Below are 23,125 nucleotides of genomic sequence, written 5' to 3' on the forward strand. Positions count from 1 at the left end.
GACTCCACCACAGAAATACAGTAAACCTCCAGTAACTGGCCCCAAATAAATGGAGATACAGAAATGGCCCAACAAATACTTCAAAATAATAGTTCTAAAGATGCTCAGAGACTTACAACAGAATGCAGATAAACAATTTAACAATATCAGGAAAACAAAATGAGAAGTTAAAAAAAGAAATGGAAATATAAATAAGAAACAAATAGAAATTTTAGAGCCAAAGAATACAATGACTAAACTGAAGAAGTCAATAGAGAGCTTTAATATGAGACTTGACCAAGCAGAAAAAAGAATAAGTGAGCTTGAAGACAGATCAATTGAAATTATCCAATCAGAAGAGAAAAATGAAAAAGAGTGAAGAAAGCCTACAGGATCTACAGAATACCAACAAAAGAACCAATTTGCAAATTATTAGAGTTCTAGAAAGAAAAGAGAAGGAGAAGGGGGCAGAAAGCTTATTTAAAGAAATAATGGCTGAGAACTTCCCCAATCTGAGGAGAGATTTGGATATCCAATTTCATGAAGCTAATAGATCACCAAACCAAATCAACTTACAGAGATCCTCTCCAAGACACTTTATAATAAAACTGTCAAAAGTCAAAGGCAAAAAAAGAATCTTAAAAGCTAGAAGAGAAAATAAAAGTTTGTAACATATAAGGGAACTCCCATTAGGCTACGGCAGATTTCTCAGCAGAAACCTGACAGGGCAAGAGAGAGTGGTATGATATATTCAAAGCGCTGATAGAAGAAAACTGCCAACCAAGAATAATTAACCTGGCAGAGCTATCCTTCAAAAATGAAGGAGAGAGAAAGACTTTCCTAGACAAACAAAAACTGAGGAAATTCATCACCACAAGACGAGTCTTACAAGAAATGCTGGAAGTTCTCAAAGCTGAAATGAAAACATGCTAATTAGTAACATGAAAACATATGAAAATACACAAAACACTTGTAAAGGTAAGTATATAATCAAATTCAGAATACTCTAATACTGTAATATGGTGGAGTGTTAACCACTTAACTCAAGTAAAAAGGTTAAAAGACAAGAGTATTAAAAATAACCATAGCTACAATAATTTGTTAATGAATATATAACGTAAAAAGAGGTAAATTGTGACATCAAAAACATAAAAGAGAGGAGGAGTAAAAGGGTAAAGTTTTTGTATGCAATCAAAGTTAAGTTATCATCGTAAAATAGACTGTTAAATCTATAAAATGTTTTATGTAAGCCTCATGGTAACCACAAAGCAAAAAGCTCAAGCAAATTCACAAAACACAAAGACAAGAAAATCAAAGCACATCACTACAAAAAATCAAGTCACAAAAGAAAGCTGCAAGAGAGGAAGAAAGAAACAAGAGAACTACAAAACAGCCAGACAACAATTAATAAGACGGCATTAGTAACTCTTTATCTGTCTATAATTACTCTAAATGTAAATGGACTAAATTCTCCAATCAAAAAACATACAGTGGCTAGATGGATAAAAAAAACAAGACCCAATTATATGCTGCCTACAAGAGACTCACTTCAGCTTTAAGGACATACGCAGACTCAACGTGAAAGGACAGAAAAAGATATTCCATGCAAATGGGAACCAAAACAGAATATAAGTAAAAATACCCATATCAGACCAAATAAACTTTAAGCCAAAAACGGTAAAAAGAGACAAAAGCCATTATGTACTGATAAAGGGGTCAATTCACCAAGAAGATACAACAATCATAAATACATATGTGCCCAACATGGGAGTACCTAAATACATTCAGCAAATATTAACAGAACTGAAGGGAGAATTAGACAATACATAACAGTAGGGGACTTAAATATCCCACTTTCAACAACAGATAGATCATACACACAGAAAACCAACAAGGAAACACAGGACTTGAGCCATACTTTAGAATAAATGGACCTAAAAGACACAGAGAACATTTCATCCAACATCCAACATAGCAGAATATACATTCTTCTCAAGCACAGAAGGAACATTCTCCAGGATAGATTATATGATAGGTCACAAAATAAGTCTTAGCAAATTAAAAAGACCGAAATCATTTCAAGTATCTTTCCCAGCACAATGGAATGAAACTAGAAATCAATTAACAGGAGAAATGCTGGAAAATTCACAAATATATGGAAATTAACACACACTTGAACAACCAATGGGTCAAAGAAGAAACCAAAAGGGAAATCAAAAAATATCTTTACACAAATGAAAATGGAAACACAGCATACCAAAAACCATGGAATGCTGCAAAAGCAGTTCCAAGAGGAAAGTTTATAGCAATAAATGCCTACATTAAGAAAAAGGAAAGATCTCAAATAAACAGCCTAATTTTACACCTTAAGAAACCAGAAAAAGAAGAACTAAGCCCAAAGTCAGCAGAAAGAAGGAATTAACAAAGATTAGAGCAAAAACAAATGGAAAGATATCCTGTGTTCATGGATCAGAAGAATTAATACTGTCCATAAAATTAACATTAAACATTAAAATGTCCATATTACCCAATACATCTATAGATTAAATGCAATCTCTATCAAAATTCCAATGGCATTTTTAACAGAAACAGAAAAAAAACCCTAAAATTTGTATAGAATCACCTAAGATCCCAAACAGACAAAGTAATCTTGAAAAAGAAGAACAAAGCTGAAGGCATCACACTTTCTAATTTCAAACTGTACTACAAAGCTATAGTAATCAAAACAGTAAGGTAGTGACATAAAAACAGACACATAGACCAATGGAACAGAATCAAGAGCCCAGAAAAAAATCCTTGCACATATGGTCAACTAACATTTGACAAGAGAATCAAAAATACTCAATGGAGAAAGAATATTCTCTTCAATGAACGGTATTGAGAAAACTGGATAACCACATGCAGAAGATGGAATTAGACCCCTACATTATACCACTCACAAAAATTAGCTTGAAATGGATTAAAGCCTTAAACATAAGAACTGAAACCATGAAATTCCCAGAAGAAAAACATACGGAAAATGTTCCTTGACATTGGTCTGGGCAATGATTTTTTGGACATGACACCAAAAGCACAAGCAACAAAAACAAAAATTAATAAATGGGACTACATAAAACTACAAGGCTTTTGCATAGCAAAAGAATCAACAAAATGAAAAGGGAACCTAAGAAATGAGAGAAAATATTTGCAAATCATATATCTGATAAGGGGTTAATATCCAAAATATATAAAGAACCCATACAACTCAATAGCAAAAAGACAAACAATCCGATTAAAAAATGGGCACAGGAACTGAATAGACATTTTACCAAAGAAGATACACAAATGGCCAACAGGGTACATGAAAAGGTGCTCAACATCCCTAATCATCAGAAAAACGCAAATCAAAACCACAATGAAATATCACCTCATAACTGTTAGAATGACTGTCATTAAAAAGATAAGAGATAACAAGTATTGGTAAGGATATGGAGAAAAAGGAATCCTTGTGCACTGTTGGTGGGAATGTAAATTGGTGCAGCCACTATAAAAAAAATAGTATGGCGTTTCCTCAAAAAATTAAAAATAGAACTACCATATGATCCAGCAATCCCACTTCTAGGTATATATCCAAAGGAAATAAAAACAGGATCTCAAAAGAGATGACTGCATTCCCATATTTATTGCAAAATTATTCACAACAGCCAAGACACTGAAACAACCTAAGTGTCAACAGATGAATAGGTAAAGAAAATATATATATACAGACACACACACAGACACACACACACACACACATACACTGGAATACTATTTGGCCATAAAAAAAAGGAAGGAAATCTTCCATTTGTGACAACACAGATGGATATTGAAGGTATTATGCTAAGTGAAATAAGTCCGTCAGAGAAAGACATATACTGCATGGTATCACTTATATGTGGAATTTTAAAAAGCTGAACTTATAAAACATAGAGTCAAATGGTAGTTACCAAGGGCTGTGGGGAGGGGGAAATGAGGAGATGTTAATCAAAGGGTACAAACTTTCAGTTATAAGACGAGTAAGTTCTGGGGATCCAACATACAGCATGGTGATTACAGCTAATGATATCATATTATATACTTGAAAGTTGCTAAGAGAGTAAATCTTAAATGTCCTCACCACAAAAAAAAATGGTAACTACGTGACATGATGGAGGTTAGCTAACATGATGGTGGTAATCATTTTGTAATATATAAGTGTATCAAATCAACACATTATACAGCTTAAACTTCCACAATGTTATATGTCAATTATATCTCAACAGTGCTGGAAAATAAAGAAAGAAAATGAAGCCAAATTTGAATTATGACTCCACTACTAATGGCTGTATAACCTTGGGAAAGTGACATAACTTCTCTGTGTCTCAGTTTCCTCATTTGTAAAATGGGGACAATTCATAATAGGTGTTTATGAGTGTTACATTAGTATATGCAAATCAGTTTAAATAGTGCTTGGTGTGGTGGGCAGAATAATGGCTCCCCAATGATGTCCATGTACTAATCTCGGAAACCTATAAATCTGTTACCTTACACGGCAAAAGAGACTTTGCTGATGTGAATAACTTAAGGATTCTGAGATGGGGAGATTGTCCTAGAATACTCAGGAAGGCTCAATGTAATCATATGGGTCTTTATAAGGGAAAAGAAGGATACAGAAAAGTCAGAGCCAGAGGAGATATGAAGATGAAAGAGGAGGTCCATGCGATGCCATGCTGGAAGGGGGCCTTTGGAATGCAGCAGCCTCTAGAAGATGGAAAAGGCAAGGAAATGAATTCTCCCCTAAAGCCTCCAGAAGGAAGGCAGCCCTGCCAACATCGTGATTTTAGTCCACCAAGACCCATTTAAGGGGCCGGCCGGGTGGCGCAAGCAGTTAAGCGCACGCGCTCCGCTGCGGCGGCCCAGGGTTCACTGGTTCGGATCCCAGGAGCGCACCGACACACCACTTGGCAAGCCATGCTGTAGCAGCGTCCCATATAAAGTGGAGGAAGATGGGCACGGAAGTGAGACCACGGCCAGTCTTCCTCAGCAAAAAAAGAGGAGGATTTGCAGATGTTAGCACGAGGCTGATCTTCCTCACAAAAAAAAAAAAAAAAAAAGACCGATTTAACACTTCTAACCTGCAAAACTGTAAAATAATATATTTTTCTTGTTTTAAGTCACTAAGTTTGTTGTGATTTGTTACAGCAGCAATAAGAAACTAATATACCTGGCAAAGAGTTGACCCTATATAAAAAAAGTTTAGAAAGTATCCTTACACTTGCAGTCCCTGTTAGAAGAAGTCTGCCCAAATAACCCCCAGAAGAGCTGGAGAGCTGCTGTGAGCCTAAAGAGCCCATGCAATGGAGCAACAGAGGGTGAGCCCATGTGACTTTATAAGCTGTCTTCCCAGGGGCATATTTTGGTCTAACAAGGCTATACACCTATCTATGAATAAAGGAGGTAGGAAAAGACTTTATGGTTAAAAATACTGTTCAGGGAAAGAAACATCAAATCTTCATCTTGGACAGTTTTAGGGCCAATGAATAAAAAGTGTTTTAAAGCTATTCGGGAGCTATGGTGAGGCAAGTGGAATAAGAGGCTGCTGCAGTTTGTCAGGTAACCACCATGGTGGCTTGGACCAAGGCAGCGGAGGTGGAGGAATGTGAAAGCATTTGACAGGACAGATGAACTAGGAAAGGGAGGGACAGGAAAAAAAAGAAAAATGGCCTCTATTTTTTTGCTGAGGCAACTGGGAGGATGATGTTTTTTGCTGGGGCAACTGGGAGAATGGTGGGTGACACTTTAGGGAAGCAAGGAATGCTGAGGAAAGGGCAGAATGAGGGGCAAAGGTTCTGTTCTGGAACTATTAACGCAATGGTGGTGTCAGGTAGGCACGCAAGTCTGAAAGTGAGGAGAATACATAAACTTGAGCGGTCAGTATAAATACGAATTACAGCACTGGGAACAAATGGGATTACCTAGAGAGAGTGCACAGATCCGCCATTTATAATCATAAAAGGCTCACCAGGCAATTCTCACACATCCTCAGTTAAGAACCACGCCTTAAAGCTAAATATAGGAACAGTGATTCGGTAAAAGAGAGTCTGTATTTCCAGCCAGGGTGTCACTGTTACTGCAGTAGTTCCAAGTCAGTCAGCTGCTATTCAACCACACAGAAAATCCTGCTATTTAGTCAGATCTCAGGCACTTAACAGGAGAGCATTTTGGTTTGATAAAGTGACAGGTAACCCCTCAAGGAACCACTCCACCCCTTATGATGCATAGTGCTGAGGCCAAAAAGAGTGTGATCTGGGGCTGCGGCCAGTTATGTATGTAACTCTACTTCACCATCCACCAGCCACAAACCACAGCTACAAATGACCTTTTAATGGTATTTCCCAGACCCGGAGCTTATGCCTGAATCTCTTCCAAGGTATTGTCTTTGTGCTTCCACTTATCCATTCAAAGAAATAAATGCCCTCACCATGTGAGCATAAAGAATATCTAATTACATAATATCTTGCCAAAACACAGGAGCAATGCAGTCTTTGCCCTGGCAAATCATTGTTCATAAATCTCACACCTGCCTAGGTGTGACCGTAACAGAGCCTACTCAGATGCAGGTATACAACAAGAGAGCCAAGCGACTGTGAAGAGAAGAGCTGGGACTCCAAGCTCATCCCTTGCCCCAGTAGGGTACCCAAAGGACTTGTGGCCGCACCTGGGTGACCACACTGCAGCTGCCAGAATCACTATAGAGGATCCCAGCCCTGACCTGGAGTAATGACAGGCCACACCGGTTTTCCCTACCTTTGCAATCCCTGTCCTCTCACCACTTCCAAAAATGTGCTCAGGACTCCAGTTGCTGGCACTTTCTTCACAGCTCCATTTCTACCTATGAATTTCCAGATGAATATTTAGATTAGAACCATATGGCCCCCACAGGCACCAGCCCATTGCAGCTACACAGAAACCACCTCCTGTTGAGGCAACATTTTAGGCATCAAGCTATTTTATAAATTCTGCAAAACAGGTATCTTTTTAAAAATGATTATTAGAAGAAGGGCTTGTAAGTAGGGCAAAATGTTTGGATTATAAAATATTTTCATACAATGCAGCTTTATTATTTTCAAATACATTTAATAACTGCAATTAAGTGGCACTAAGCAAATTAAGAGTTGACTAATAGAATTCTCCTTAATTCAGTATTTCCCAAACTGTTCTTGGAATACTATTTTCCACAAAAAAAATTTTTTAAAAACCACACTGATTGTTTTTCTAAAACATATTTTTAATGTATTTCTATTCTTTGTGTATTCTTTGTGTGTGTGTGTGTGTGTGAGGAAGATCGGCCCTGAGCTAACATCCATTGCCAATCTTCCTCTTTTTGCTGAGGAAGATTAGCCCTGAGCTAACATATGTGCCCATCTTCCTCTATTTTTTTTTTTTAATTGATGTTTTAATAGTTTTTAACACTGTGAAATTTTGGGTTGTACAGTTTTGTTTGTCCATCACCATATATATGATTCCCTTCACCCCTTGTGCCCATCCCCACCCCCATTGCCCCTGGTAACCACAATACAGTTTTCTCTGTCCATGTGTTGGTTTATATTCCACATATGAGTGAGATCATACAGTGTTTGTCTTTCTCTTTCTGGCTTATTTCACTTAACATAATACCCTCCAGGCCCATCCATGTTGTTGCAAATGGGACGATTTTGTCTTTTTTTATGGCTGAGTAGTATTCCATTGTATCAGATTAAAGAGCTTCTATAAGACAAACGAAACCAGAATCAAGATGAACAGACAACCAACCAGCTGGGAGAGAATATTTGCAAAACATACATCTGACAAGGGGTTGATCTCCATAATATATAAAGAATTCACACAACCGAACAACAAAAAAACAAACAACCTGATCAAAAAATGGGCAGAGGAAATGAACAGACACTTCTCCAAAGAAGATATACAGATGGCCAACAGGCACATGAAAAGATGTTCAACATCACTAATCATCAGGGAAATGCAAATCAAAACAACACTAAGATATCACCTCACACCCGTTAGAATGGCTATAATCACCAAGACAAAAAACAACAAGTGTTGGAGAGGATGTGGAGAAACAGGAACCCTCATACACAGCTGGTGGGAATGCAAACTGGTGCAGCCTCTAGGGAAAACGGTATGGAGATTCCTCAAAGAATTAAAAATAGAGATGCCCTATGACCCAGCCATCCCACTACTGGGAATCTATCCAACGAACCTGAAATCAACAATCCAAAGAGGCTTATGCACCCCTATGTTCATTGCAGCATTATTCACCATAGCCAAGAAGTGGAAACAACCTAAGAGTCCCTCAACCGACGATTGGATTAAGAAAATGTGGCATCTTCCTCTATTTTGAATATGGGATGCCACCACAGCATGGCTTGATGAGCAGTGTGTAGGTCCATGCCCAGGATCCAAACCTGTTAACACCAGGCTGCCGAAGCAGAGCACGTGAACTTAACCACTACGCCACGGGGCCAGCCCTTGTATTTCTATTCTTATACACAGCACTCTGAGATAATACGACAACAGTGTACCCCACTCAAGAACATACATGAAAGTTCACGGGAAGCTCTTTCAGGCCACAACAATTCCCAAGGAACCAGGATCACGATGTCATATGTCATCTGGTCAATTATTGCTGGTCTATGTTGGTTAATCTGTCTTATATTTTTTGACATATGCTTATCTTTGTAAACAAAGGTTATTAAGCACTATCCATTTATACTACCTAAACTCATTCCCCATGGATGAATGGCATACACTATTTCTTAGGATCTGCTAATAAAAGTTTCATCGACATATTATAATTTTACACAAGTAATTTTGAGAAACACAATTTTAACGCAAAAAGAGAATAATTGTCAGTAATGAAAAAGCAAATCAATCTAAACAGTATTAGCTCTTAAAATAAATGCCAATTGACATGTCTAAGATGGTTTTTCATGCAGAAATAGTTTGGGGGAGCCTCTGAAGGCAGGGTTGTATTAAGTAGATAATCAGCCTGGCTTCAATCTTATTCATACTAATCATTTCCTGAATAAGCCCCTTCTATTCCTTACTGATAGGAGACACGTATTTAGCAAACCTTATCTGAATGATTATAACTTCTGAACTTCCTAGCTATTTTTTTTTTTTTTTACAAGCACCAAAGATTCTCAAGTTTTACAAATCCTTTCCTACGGACTTCATAAAAATCCATCTGAACCAATTGATCTACAAGGGCAAGGTCGGGCATGGTAAATACTACAGAAGCAACAAACATAATAGTAAGGCACAACAGAATATCTAAGAATATAATAATAGCAAACTTCTAAATATCATACCATCAGCTTTCAAAGATGAGTTAAGGATACAAATTTCTTGGGTTCTTCTCCAGCCTTTTTTCTTTTAAACAATTATTGTTTAGGTCTTCTCCCTAAAGGTCACAAGAAATATCTTGCATCTAAAGTGTTGTCCTCATTTGGCCCCACAAGTTTTCAAGATGTGGTCCTGAGACAAAGACAGTGCTTATTTCTTCAGTTTGTGAGGGGGTCAGTCACCAGTCAAATGGGAAGGGCTCTTCTTTATTATAAGCAAGAGGCAGTTTGGGGGTATTCTCAGAAATCTGTCTGATCTTCAGAACTTGGAGCTATAAGGCCCCTATCTGAGGTGTTGCTTTTTTATCTTTAATCAACATCTCTCCTTCTCCACTCCTCTTCCCCCCCACTCCCAACACAAACACACAGTAATCTATTTTCTGTTCTTATAGCCTACAAAAAATAATTTAGCCCCATAATTTGGGCCAAAGATGAGAAGGTCTTTTTTAGTTTCCTATTGAAACGCTTCTTTGAAATTCTTCCTTATGATAGTCTTATCTTTTCTTAGGTATGCTGATCAATGAGCTGGTTTCTGACAATTTGAATACAAGCTGCTTCATTTTATTAACATCTGCTACACGATCATCTTAATATAAGAAGCATAGCTTTTGGCTATAAGAAATGTACTTGGCTCTCTGCTCTCTTCTCACAAAGCACAATCCCCCAGCAAGCTCACTCATTCTCAACTAAGCTGATGACAACCAGATCAGCATCTCCTTTCCCTGCTCTCCCACTCTGGCACTCCAGCCCACTTGGCTATTTCCACTCACACCCACCTCATCATAAATGAAACTGCACTTCGCTTCTCAAACCAGCTTATCTTTCAAACTATCTCCTTCTGCAAACAGTACAAGCAGTCTCCAAATGCCCCAAAGGAAAAAAGTGGGAGAAATTTTTTCACTCAAGCCACCCATCATTACCCTGTATCAAATCTTTTAGAAAGCCCTGATGATGCTTTTTACAAAATGTCTCCACGTTTTCCCTCCTCCTCTTGATTCTAGCCAATTCAATCCTGGTACAGGGATTTACTGCCTTATGTCTGTATTACCTCAAACAGATTCTCAGTTCCTTCCTGCTTCTGAGTCTTCCTACACATTGCTACCAGAATAATCTAGATTGCTACCAGAATAATCTAGATTGAATATTCTCTTAGCTCCCTTCCAGGTCTAAAATTTTCTATGAAATTAATTCTCCAACACTGCTTTTCTTCAAGCAGCTTTCTGGTATCCTCAGTAACTTTGAATGATTCACTACTATCCAACTCACAACTCCTCCGACTGGCTCTCAGGGCAATTCACAATCTGATTCCAAACAACCCATCCTGTTTTCCCAACTATAAGCACCAAAGATTCTACATCCAGTCTCCTCAGCTCTTCTCATGATGCCAAGCTCCTCCACGACTCCAGGCCTTCAGAAGCATTGTACTTCACACTAGGAATGTCCTTCTCCCTTCTAAGTCGTACCCAATCAGAAAAGTCTAGCTTCTTTCCCATATCCTATGGTCAGCTTGACCTAGGCCATTACCAGAACTTAGTTCTGTTTCTGAATCCCCTTTAAGGCCTTTGCCCTTATATCAAGAATATAAATTAAGATCACAGACTCCTGTTTTCTTCTTAGCTCCTGTATCCCTAGAACCTACAACAACGCCCGGTACATAGTAAGTACCCCCTAAATCTCTGTTCATTAGTAGTAACTAGCATTTATTGAGCATCTTCTACATACCAGACACTGCTCTAACTTCTTTAACTCTTAATGAATAATTAAATAACACTCAACTGTCTCTAATTATTTCACAAACAGCAACTGTCTCCCCTCAAATAACTAAGAGGCTCTGTCAAAGCAAGTAACATATCTGCCCATCATAATTTCCAAAGTACCTAACACATAGTAAGTGGTCAAATACATGCTGGGTATCATACAACAGAAAGGACACTGAATGCACGTCCCAGGTATGCCATGACTGGTTATGGGATCCAGGGCAAATTGTTGAAGTCCAGTTTATGTGTCTCAGGGTCCTTATCTGGAAAATCAAAGACTAAATTACCTGACCTGGAAGAACCCTCCCTACTCTAAAATTCTGTTTGACTTTTTCACATAATGACTTTTCTGGGGTGCTCACTAGATTCTAAAAATGTAAATTCAGGACTTTTTTTCTGTAGAAAATAATTCTGAGAATGATTCACATTTTCAGGTTTCCATCCTCTAACGCTCCACAGGTAGGAATGCTACCACAAAGGCTAGGACCCATACATTCCACATTCCTCCACACCTGTGGTATGAAGGAACAGAAGGCAACTGCTGCGAAGCACATCTTCAGCCCCAAAGTGCAGCCTCACCCTGAAGGGGAAGAGCTTCCCATCACAAAACTAAACACCATCAGGGGAAGAAACGTGTTTAAAAGAAAAAATCATTGGCAAATTCCCCGGCTCTCCAGATTCCTGATTCAGGACAATGAGGTTCACTGGTGAGACAGGGTCACATTTGGGGCCTGCTCTGCCCTTGGAAAAAAGCATTTAGCTTCTCTAGACTTCCAAAGGCGCCTACCAGCAAAGGAAACCAGTGGGAAATCAACTTATATGTGAAAAATGCATAAATTCTTAAAAATTGCAACACCCCTCAATGAGAATTACACCCATTTTGTTCAGACTAGGTGTACGGCAATTTAACAGTGATCGCAAAATCTCTGAGGATGGGATGGTGGCCTGTGAAACAAGGAATGAAGCAAGTCGCACGTAATCGTTAAGAAGCATGAGAAGGAACAAAATTAGCAGGAATTAATTACTCTTTGATAGGCAGAGAAGCAGTCCAGTGCTGCTGAGGACATCCTGGTAGTTCTGCGCCTCCAAGCTGAGCAGCCCTCAAGGTCCCAGAGAGGACTGCCAAGTTCCGGCCCACATCTATGGTTTATGAGGAAGGTACCTGGACCCAGTTTCTCCCTCTACAGTACTAACTAACCCAAGCAGTCAGATTAGGTTCAAAATTCAGCCCATCTGTGAATTACAGCAAATCCAAAATACAAGAAAGTCAGGGTTTTCAATCTTAAGACTATGGATCAATTTTGCATAGTTCATGCCCCAGAACCCCTGGTCCCAGAGCAGCCCTGTAGTGAGAAACCTTCAGGTGATAGAAAGGAAACAAACATGTCAAGCATGTCCATGCTCTAGCATAGAAGTTCCCTGAAGATACTTGGAAATCTATGAAATATGTAGATAACATTAGTTTTAAACCACACTCTCAAAACACTAAGTTTGACTAACGCTTATCTAATAACCAGTTTACGAGAATTTTGTTTGTTTTTAATTATCCCACCTCTGTTTCAACAGATCTAACCACACTATTTACCTCCAATGTTAATCACAGAGAAATACAGTTTAAACCAGGAATTCGCAAACTTTTTCTTTAAAGGGCCAGATAGTAAATGTGGACCAGTTTCTGTCACAACTACTCAACTGTGCCCTTGTAGTACAAAAGCAGCCAGAGTGGCAATGTCATGAAATATTTAACCATTTAAAAACGTAAGAATCATTCTTAGCTTGTGGCCCTACAAAAACAGGTGGCAGGCTGGATTTGGCCCAGAGTTACCTGACTCAGGCAGAGTTCAAGACTAGAGGCCTTAGGGACAAAAAGGGAAGGAAAGAGTATATTTGCCAAGAACTTCATTCTTTTCCATCCCTACCTCCATCCCCATCTTAAAAAAGGCTATTTAGAACAAAATGAAATGAACAGGAGGGAGTCCTAATCCACTTTACTTTCCAGTTTCTTTTCCTGCTTTTTCTCATCTCAAGAAGGAACATAAAATGCAGTAACCAGAATCATCAGAATTAACAGAAATAAAGTAATACACTGAAGAAAGTAAATAGCTTGCCTGAGAAAATTTCAGACATCTCAAATTATTTTTGCATATGACTTTTATACCACCTTATTACTAATCAACACATCTTATCTTCCTGTGCTAAAAGGCAAGGGGAATAAATCTGGACTACTGCCAACTTCTAATCGAATTTGTAGAAAGTAAAAGATGATCTACTTACTATCACCTGACTATAATTCTTTTCTCAGAATAATACGTATATCCAATTAAAAAAAAGTTTCATTATAATAATCTTGTTTTTTCTTTAACTTGCACATGAACATAATCTATCTTTGTATTTTTTGTAACATATTGCAATGTAGAATCCTAAAAAGGTTAAGTGAATTTTAGGCATCCAGAGAAAGGATACATTTCAATCATCAAAAGATGCTAGTTATCCTTTTGAGTATTAGAATTAACCCTTTTGATCACTCCTTCCTAAAATGCAAAATGCTAACAAGGTGCAGTGGGCACAAAAAATAGGCCTTTGGCTAGACTGCAGCCAAAGTGGTTTTCAACAGGGTTGATTTTTCCCCCAGAGGACATTTAGCAATCTCTGGAGACATTTTTGGTTGCTATAATGGGGGGAAAGGGAAGGAGAAAGGTGTTTCTGGCATGTACTGGGTAGAGACCAGGGACGCTTGTAAACATCCTACAATGCATAGGACAGCCCCCTAACACCAAAGAATTATCCAGCCCAAAATGTCAATAGCAACAAGGTAGTGAAACTCTGGGCTAGAGGCAGCCAAAGGTAGTTTATATACAGTTTTAAACTAAAGTGCTTCTAGGTTGATCTTTTCTTTAGCAAACAATATGTTAGTTTACAAATTTAACATAAAATATTTACTGGATACCTACTATGGGCTTGTCTGCATAGAAGTATAAATACCATTACCTTAAATATACCATCTCACAGAAAAGCTACATTATGACCTCAAGACTGAGTTCATTCAAATCAAATGATTGCTTCCTCCCTATCACAAGGCAAATTTAGCAATACTCAAGTACTAGGTCTGAACTCCACTTAGTACAGTCAACCCTCAAATTTGTTTGAACCTAAACATGGTTTCAACCTTAAAATTTACAACTAGGCTTGAAATCTATAACTGAAAACAGAAACTCATTTTAGCTAAAATGTCTACTTCCTCTCCTGATCAACCTACTAATCACAACTATGAAAAGAAGCGAAACTCCTTCTTTTAGAGTTCCTCCTCCTCTCCTTCATTCTACATGAAATGTAAAAGCCCATGTTACCAGGAACTTGACCACCAAGACAGAAGGGGCCAAAAACCCAACGAGGCCTTTACAGCCCAGCAACCAGAGATTATATCCCAACTGTTGAATATCCTCCCATTTTCTTTAAGATGTGAGATGCTCCCTCTCCATGGAAGTGAGGGAACAAAGCAAGAAATGAAAACTAAGACTGCTGGGCTCAAGAAGCTAAGAACAAAGCAGGAACACAGCAGCAGCTACTCAACTACACCTTCTAGGAAAATCTCAACACTTATTCCCATCTGTCAAAAAGGGCCCAAGTTTTAACAGCTATCACGAAAACAATAGCTTACTCAAAGTAAAAACAACAAATAAAAGTGGTAATTTTAGTCAATGTTTTGCCCACAGCCCAGATATCCCTTAATGCTAATTAATGAGTCACAAAGAAAACCTCCTTCAGATAAACAGGATTTCAACATCTCCCTAACAAAAGTACTTATTTAGGCCCTAATAACAGTGTTGATCTGGGAACAACACATTCAATTCAATTAAAAAAATAATAAACTTAAGCTTTCAGATCAGATGAAGTTATGAGTGTCTGTCCCAGTTGGTGTACAGGAAGTAAGCTTGGGTCTTAGTGAAACATGCTGGGCAGGAGTCCTGCAGGACTTTTGGACTCGGGAGCAGGTAGCGGAGACCCGAGGCTTGCATGTCTTTGCACTCCTCCTAAATGCCTGGCTGCCACCACTGTCCAAGTTCCATCACTTCCCAAAAGTCTCAGATTTCAAACATTATACTCCAAGAAATGAAACAAACTCCCTTATACACACCTGCAGAAACCCCAACAACAAGTGGTATGTTTATAAAGAGAGGGCACTGGAGTGTAAAGAAGCAGAGAAGGTCATATTTTTCTGTATATTGTTCTGAACATTCACAGATTTCTGAAAGCAAGAAAAAACAATTGGGGGATTGAGGTCAACTTTTATTAAACATCAGCTATGTTGGACTCTTTAAAAAGCACTAGAGATGTAAAGTGTCTAGGCATATTTTTCTATATGTATTAACTTTTCATATAATAAAAGTTAAAAAAAACAGAAGGCATAAAAGTCGCCACCTTCCAATGTCTTTCAATCAAATATTTATTTAAAGACATTCTCACTTTCTCAGGTGATAACTGTTATCTGCGCACAAAGATCAAGTCTGAACTCCACTTGAACATTTTCCATCAGTTTCAATCTCTGAAGAGACCTTGAAGATTTAATTATTAATCCCTATGGTCATATGCTATACTAGTTATTTAAAGACCCATCATTTGTTATACAAAACCTGACTCATTAATTTAATTCTCCAGATGCAACCATAAGATATTAATAAGACATCCTATTATACTCAATGCAGACAGTAAGCAACTTGTGTAATCAGCTTGTAAGAAGTGATGAAGAATTTCAGGAAGACTTTAACCATGTTTCTCCTTTCCATCTGTTGGCATTCTTACAAGCTACCTCAAAGCATCTTCAGGGCATTAGGTCCTGGCCAGCCTCTCATTTAGAGTGGAACTTTAATTTTTCTAGCTGAGATTTATTAACCCCGAAATATACACACAAGCTAAAATAGACAAGGCCACCTGCTGTCTCCAGGCCTCAAAGGAATTCCTCCCAGCAGTACAGGGGAAAGCCTTCCAAAGGCTATCTCAGAGGCAGGCAGCTGCTCCAGGATGGGAGAAACTGGAGCACCCTGAGTTGGGCCCACTTCCACCCCAGAGTCTGGCCAAGTGGTGGAAAACACCGAGTCGTGGGAGGAGGGAAAAAGAACGAAAGCCAGAATAACTGCTAGCAAATAGATTGCTCTCAATCTTGGATGGTTTTAGAACATATCTTGCTTATAAGATGGACCATATACATTCCTGAAGGTTCTATATTAACTGAAACTAAAATGGACAATTCAGAGGAAATCAATCCCTTTCTAAATAAATTATTCTAATAGACACCAAAACAATGATAGTGACTGACTAGCTTGGCTCTACTAAAACTAAGGAATTCAGTACCCAAACACACCAAAGAAATACAATATACTGCAACCTAGTTTTGCTGTGTTTGGTGTTCGCATCAAATTAAGGTTTACATGTGAGTTAGAAGCAGTGAAAAAAAAAAAATCAACTCAAATGCTAGAGGCTGTGCTGCATAATGGTTTTCATTATAATGTTTAGCTCTAAAGTGAGCTAGAAGACATTCTGGGAGAGGTATAAATCTCAAACATTAAATGTTTCAGAAAAAGGAGAACATTCATTAGAGCTCCATAATAAAAGTTCCTTACAAAAAGAAAAGTCATAAGCTAAGGAGGCATAGAGCAACATGCTCCTCCTTCGACATCAGATCTTTCCACAAAGCTGACTGGGGCCTAAACAGTGGGCAAATATTTCTAAGAGGTGGGAGAGCGTAATGGCTGAGAGCCTAGACTCCAGAGGCCACCTGTTCAAATATCAGCTTTGAGCTGTGTGGCTTTGGGCAAGTCAATCTCTCTGTGCCTCAGTTTCCTCACCTACTGGGTGACGGTTTCCAGAATTGACTTTTTTTGTGTAAGACACAGGCTGATGTCAGACACACACGAGTTAAGCTTACAGTGCGTTTGTCCTGTCCACCTGTTTGGGGATTCTGTGGCTCTCCAAAACTAAATCAGCAAAGGGGGCCTTCTTCCCGCACCAAAAATCTGAGAAAAGCAACCTTAGGTATAAAAAGCTCCACCTTCCAAACCCTCTCCCCTTGCACAAAAACAGAATACAGACAGGGCCTTCTCTTCTAGCAGCCACTGTCACTTTCCATCAAATGCTTTACTCTCTAAGCAGAACTTCAGCCCCTTGACAAGGACTAGGGCTGGATATTAAAATATTGGAATTAACTTTACCTAAAATTTACCAGTAAGTGAATGAGTCACTCACTTCTTTAGAATCAGTAAAATGTCAAGGTTGCCAGAGAACTCCTGTCCCACTTGTTTGCATAAATCATTTCCAATGTCCATCGTGCCAAAGCCAAAGGACATTGTTCAAGATAACACTTCAAGTAAAATATATCAGCTTTTATGATTTTTCCTGTAATGGAGAAAATTCTGACAATGCAGTTACTGGCAAAAAAAAAAATCACAGTAAGTTTGGCCCCAAAATTATACAACATATTAAAGCAAGCTTAGACCTTAGAACTCCTCCTTTTGCTCTGGCTTCACAGGGTTCATCTTTTTTGAACTGTTTTATCCAAACTCATCAACAAGCACTGTAACAACTCTAAACTCAACATTTAAAGATATCCCATAGAGCTTATCTCACTATATTTTCTCAATCATACTACCTACGAAAAGCGAAAGCTTTTAAAATTTGATGCATGTGTTCGCAACAAGATTTTTAATACCTCCACCTGCAAAATATTTTGAGTGCTCTGTATTGATGAAAGCATCCACAACGGGGTCTTTTTGCACTTCCATAATAATTCAGGTAAAGTTTGTAGTTTAAATTCAAGCCATTTGCTCTAGCATATTGCAAGGATACTCTGGTCATTCAAATTATCACAAAAGAAAAAAAATTAAAACGTTAGCCTCCTCAAGTCCCATGTTTCTCTGTCCCTAAACAAGTAATCGTTACATCAGCTTGTGAGGGTTTTGAGTTCACGTTCATTCATTACAGAGGATACTACACAATACCTAGTTTTACTGAAATTTCTGAAGTGCACAGGTCACTGGAAAATAACTTGAAACTGAAATTGCACACGCGGCGCGGTATCCTTCCAAATTAAACCGATCGTGTACATTTGCTTATTTTTAGTAACTTTAAATAAAAGACTTAAAAGACGGGTCGTCTTCCCGACTCGTTTGACAATTTGGCCACTGGGCGCAGGACTGAGCGCCCCACAGCTTCCGGCCAGAGTATAACACGCGCTTCCCCACTAGGCTCCCACGTCTGCTCCAAACAAACCCGACGTAATAGCTGACGAATGACGACACTAAAATCAACCCTACAGATTCACATCTAAGAGGACTACAACACGAAATAAACTTTTGTTTATTTCTCAAGAAACAGTGAGGGGTAAAAATACGCCCAGATGGGGTCTGTTTGATCCATTTCCGCGACTGGGTGCGCGCAGGGGGTCTGTGCAGCTTAACCCCGTGCGGGCCAAGGGGCTACCCACAGCGGTGCGCGGGCTCTGCGCTGGCGGGGAGAGCCTCACGCCGCGCCCGGTCCCCGGCCAGCAGGTGCCCAAGACCACCCAAACAGGCCCGGGTGCGAGTGCGGGGACATGGCCACTTCCCCCGAGCGCGATCCAGCCACCGCAAGCCGCCCGGCACTTTGTTAACTCGGCGCGCCCGGGACCAGGAGGCTCCCGGGTCGCGGTCACCGCCGTTGGAACGCTGCAGAGCCGGGGCTGGAGGCGGCTCAGACTCTCCTCCGGTCCGGCCTCACCCTGCCCCGGCGCGGGGCCGCGGCGGGAGGGAGAGGTCGCGGAGCAGCCGGTAACAACGGGCCCCCAAGCCTACCCTCTCGGAGCCCCGCGCCCCGGCTCTCCCTGTCCTTACCTGGGGAAAGGAGCCCTCGCGGCGCGGGCTCTTGGGATAGTCTAAGTGACCCCGGTCCAGCATCAGGTAGAGCGAGAAGATCACCACACAGAAGATCGCGCTGCCGAACACAGTGAACTGGCGGCTTAACTTCATTTTTCCTCGATAGACTGGGGGCCAGGACACTGTCCTGACTCAGAAGACGAGGCGGGCTGTGGACTCCTGGAAGCGGCAGCCGGAGGCTCCCTGCTCCCGGGCTCCTGTTCTCCACGCCCTCGGCAGCGGGTGCGGATCCGGGCCGCACTCCGCACCTTGTCTCCGGCGCCACCAGGGGCCCTCGGCCTTCGCCCTGGCCGCCGCCCTCCCTGGGGCCGGGCGTCCCTCCTGAGGCGGGACCCGCCTGCAGCCGGGAAGGGGCCCCCGCAAACTTGATCTCGAGCTCAGCGCCGGCACCCGGCAGGGCGCGCGGGGCAGGCAGAGGAGAGGTCGCTGCCCGGACTTCCTGCCACCGCCGCCCCGACCGAGTCGGCAGGAAAAGTTTTCTCGACGACGGCAGGCGCGCCCTCCTCACCGAGGAGGTGCGGGTCCGGCGGTTCCGGGGCTGGCGGCGAGGAGCTACGTCCGAGGACCCGAGGGGAGAAGCCTCGGGTCGGGAAAGCCGGGCCCCACAACTTAGCGCCGGGACTGCCGGGCCCGCCCCCGCGGCGCCGCCCCCGCCTCCCCCACTTGAGCCCCTTCCTGTTGCCGCCGCCTCCGAGGCCGGGCCGGGGTGCACTCTGGGCGCGGAGGTACACGGATCGGGCAGCAGTTTCCTCCGAGCGCGCGCCCGACCGCTGGCCTCTCCAGCCCGGCCGCTCCTCTCTCCCTTTCGGACCCGGGCTGCGCGAGGAGGGCGTAGGGGGCGGGCGTCAGCGGCGCGCGGAGGAGGACAAGGAGAGCAAGGAGCGGACCGTCCCCGGAGAGAAGCCCGCTCCAGCTGCAGCCGCGAGTCTCCCTCCCTCCTTCCCGCCCCGCAAACGTGGAGATGGCGGCGGCAGCTGCGAAAGGAAGCGCCGGTTCTCCAGCGCCACTCGGCGCTCCTGCACCGCCCGCCACGAGCAGGAGGAGACAGCAGCACCGCGGCCGCCGCTGGGTCAATAAGCGCCCGCAGCCCCAGAGCCGAGCAGGCGGCTGGCCCCACCCCCTCCCGACGCGCCGGGATGAAGGGGCGGGCCCCCTGGCGCCCAATCACAGCGCTCCGCTCGCCGGGCCCGCCCCGCGCCCGCCTCCCTGCGCCCCAGGCGGTGGGAAGACATCAGACGGCTGTTGTGACCTGGGTGGCAGCGTTGCTGGACCTGAGGCCCTCAGCGGCCCGGCGCCAGCAGCGCACGTTACGCAGGCAGGGGCTGAGCTTTCTCCCCACTTCTTTTTCGCTGCCCATGTTTCCTGTTCCTGGGGATCAGGGCGTATAGGACTTTGGTCGGAAACTCGGTGAGGAGCTGTGGGTTCGAAAAGAAAGAGAAGGGGCCTGCGAATTCTCTTCAGATTCCTCTTTTCCTCCGTTGCTTTTGGTGACTTCCAGGTGAAACCTGGGAGAAAGGAGCCTGCCAAAGGACCCTCCAGGCAGGTGTAGACGTCTGGCTACAAAATCTATGAGGGGAATCTGAGAAGTGATGCTTGTGCCAGTTATTGATTTATTGCCTCTCAACTCCAAATTCACCCTTTTTGACTGTACTGTGAAAATGGATCTGGGCTTTTTTCAGTAAGTTGTCCTTTGCCAGCTGGGGCTGAAGCTTTGTCAGTAGAGGTCACTGAAGGGACGTTACAGGGAAAAAAGGTCTTTGCTTCCTGGTTTTGGTGTATTGGTAGGCTGGCTTTTTCAGCATACCTGGCTTTCTCCAGGGCTAAGCTCCTGTAGTGCTTGGGGGCTAGCAGTTTCCTCCCATGTCCCCAACTCTGGTGGTTTTGTAGGGGAGGGCCTAAGGTGAGACACTACCCCATGAATAGCTTTCCAGGCACCCTACAGTCAGATTTGTAACAAGTTCCAGAGGGCATATTTTCAATAAGTTCTGCATGTGTGGTATCACAGTGACTTCTCTGCCATTCAGTGAGGCAGGCTGTGCCCTCTCCAATGAGGTTTGGATCTTATTAGCCCTGGGAGGGGCTGGGGGAGCTCTTCATTAGGAACTCCAGCCGCTAGCCCAAGGGTTAGTTATAAGGTTAGATCCTTATTGCTGCTATATCTATATTCTCTAGGTGAATATAGATCACCAGTGAATCCCTCATTACTCTAATCTTCTGTTAATAATTATTTTTTTAAGCTTTACCTGTTCCAAGAGTAGTCCCAAAAGATAGACCTGCAAAGATGGGATCAAGAGTTTGGTTTGATTGGGCTTTTGGGCTTGGGCTCAATGCTGAGCTCCTTGCCAAAGGGAAATAAGATGCTAGTAATTCATGACACAAGGGCATCCCAATTAGTCAGTCAGTCACCTGTGGCTGATTGTGATGAAGTACCAACTGAAGCATATGCCTTGGGGGCCCAAGTGGCAGCTACACTTGACTGTTATGGCTGTAAAGTGACTATAAGGACTGTGGTGTGAGGTGGATTCTTTTGAGTTCTTTGAATGCTTACAAAGAGAAATGACAAGCACAGTTCAACATTGTGGGATGAGAACCAGAGAGCTTCCATAATAATTCTAAAAGGAGCTCTTATTTATTATAGTAACAAAAATGATAATCCTTGAAAATCAAACGCAAAATTTTAATTTTCAGGTTACTGAATTACAGCTACTGTTGAATTCACAGATGTGCCAAGTTTCTCATGTAAAAGTTAGGGTGTTGATTGTTAAATAATAGGATCTCAAAACTTGGAATGGGTTGGACCCGGATGAAACACAATCTTGAACCTTCATGTCACTCTGAGCCTCTCTTACCAATGGAAGTAGGTTGCCCTCCAGTGTCTGAGGAGGTAGGCTTTCTCTGCTTGAAAACCTGTGACAACCTCACCTGGGGCAGAAGCCTTGAGAGGGAATTCACATTCTCCTCAAAACCCACCGCAATTACCCTCTAATGCCACTATACCGGTAACTAATGTCAAATCTCAACATGCTCCGGGGGGGATAGGTACACACTGTGATGGAGGAAAGAATAACTTACACACCAAAATAAATATAAGACTTTGCTAATATATAGGCAGAAACCTGGAGAAGATGTGTGGGAGTGGATTCTAAGGGTGTTAGACCATGGAGGATGAAATATAACACTATATTGAGCCAAATTTATTGCTATAGTGTTAATTATATGTGTTGGTTCATGCAGCTAGAGGTGGTTCTAACAGCTGACTTGGTTGATTGATGGAAACTTGGACTCAGTGGTGGCCTACAGTTTGTGAGACTGAAATCACAGAGCTTCCCCGACATGATGTGGAAGAGGGAATCCAAAGGTTTAGGGAAATGTTACACTGAACTTATATGCAACCTATGTACCATCCCCTAACTGTGTTTCATGCAATGGCCCAGAAGACTCTCCCTTTACTGAAGAATTGAGGAATAGTGAGAAGAAGACATGCATCTTTGAAATCTCTGTGGATGTTCCCCTCTGTAAGCCATGTATCACTATAGAGGGTGCCACTATTGAGATGGGCTCCCTGATTTCGATGGGGATGACAGGATCCCAGAATAGCAGAGGCCAAGCAGAACTTAACCACCAAAGATAATGTGGGTACATCCACCTTAAAGGGCAGCAGGTATGTACATGCAATCAGACTGCCTTGGCCCACAGAGTTGCCCTAGGAACAAAATAGATATGCAGCCTAGTAGAGGTTGATATGCTTGGTATTTATAACAGGAAAAGCTCTAAGTCAGGTAGCCAAAATCTGACCACTGTCACAGCCTCTTACTCATTTTTCAGACCTAAATCAATTCACAGACCAAGAATCCCTTGATTGAAGGAGAGTCTCTGTCCCCTTTAGGAAAGACCTTGCACCATTGCCACAGTACACATCGCAAATATTTCTCCATGCCTTTTACTAAAGTTTACTAGAGTGCGCTGGAAAAAAGAAAATACGCAGATCTTTTGAAGTTTTCTAGACACTGGCTCTGAATGTTGATTCCTTGGGACACAAAACACCACTGTGACCCTCCAACTAAAGCGGAAGCTTATCTTG

The 23,125-nt window shown here is 41.9% G+C and overlaps 1 protein-coding gene across 1 annotated transcript in view; it reads right to left on the bottom strand.

The window, feature by feature from the left end:
• Window positions 1-19,279, bottom strand: part of MAN2A1 (mannosidase alpha class 2A member 1) — a 160,956-nt gene extending 141,677 nt beyond the window's left edge. The window contains exon 1 of the mRNA XM_004420323.3: window positions 19,003-19,279. Within this exon, the coding sequence (XP_004420380.2) occupies window positions 19,003-19,137 (135 nt within the window). The 5' untranslated portion in view covers window positions 19,138-19,279. The remainder of the gene's footprint in view (window positions 1-19,002) is intronic.
• Between the last annotated feature and the right edge of the window lie 3,846 nt (window positions 19,280-23,125).

The sequence above is a fragment of the Ceratotherium simum genome, chromosome 4 (assembly GCF_057802395.1).
Source record: "Ceratotherium simum simum isolate JZ-2026a chromosome 4, ASM5780239v1, whole genome shotgun sequence".
Taxonomy (NCBI): Eukaryota; Metazoa; Chordata; class Mammalia; order Perissodactyla; family Rhinocerotidae; genus Ceratotherium; species Ceratotherium simum.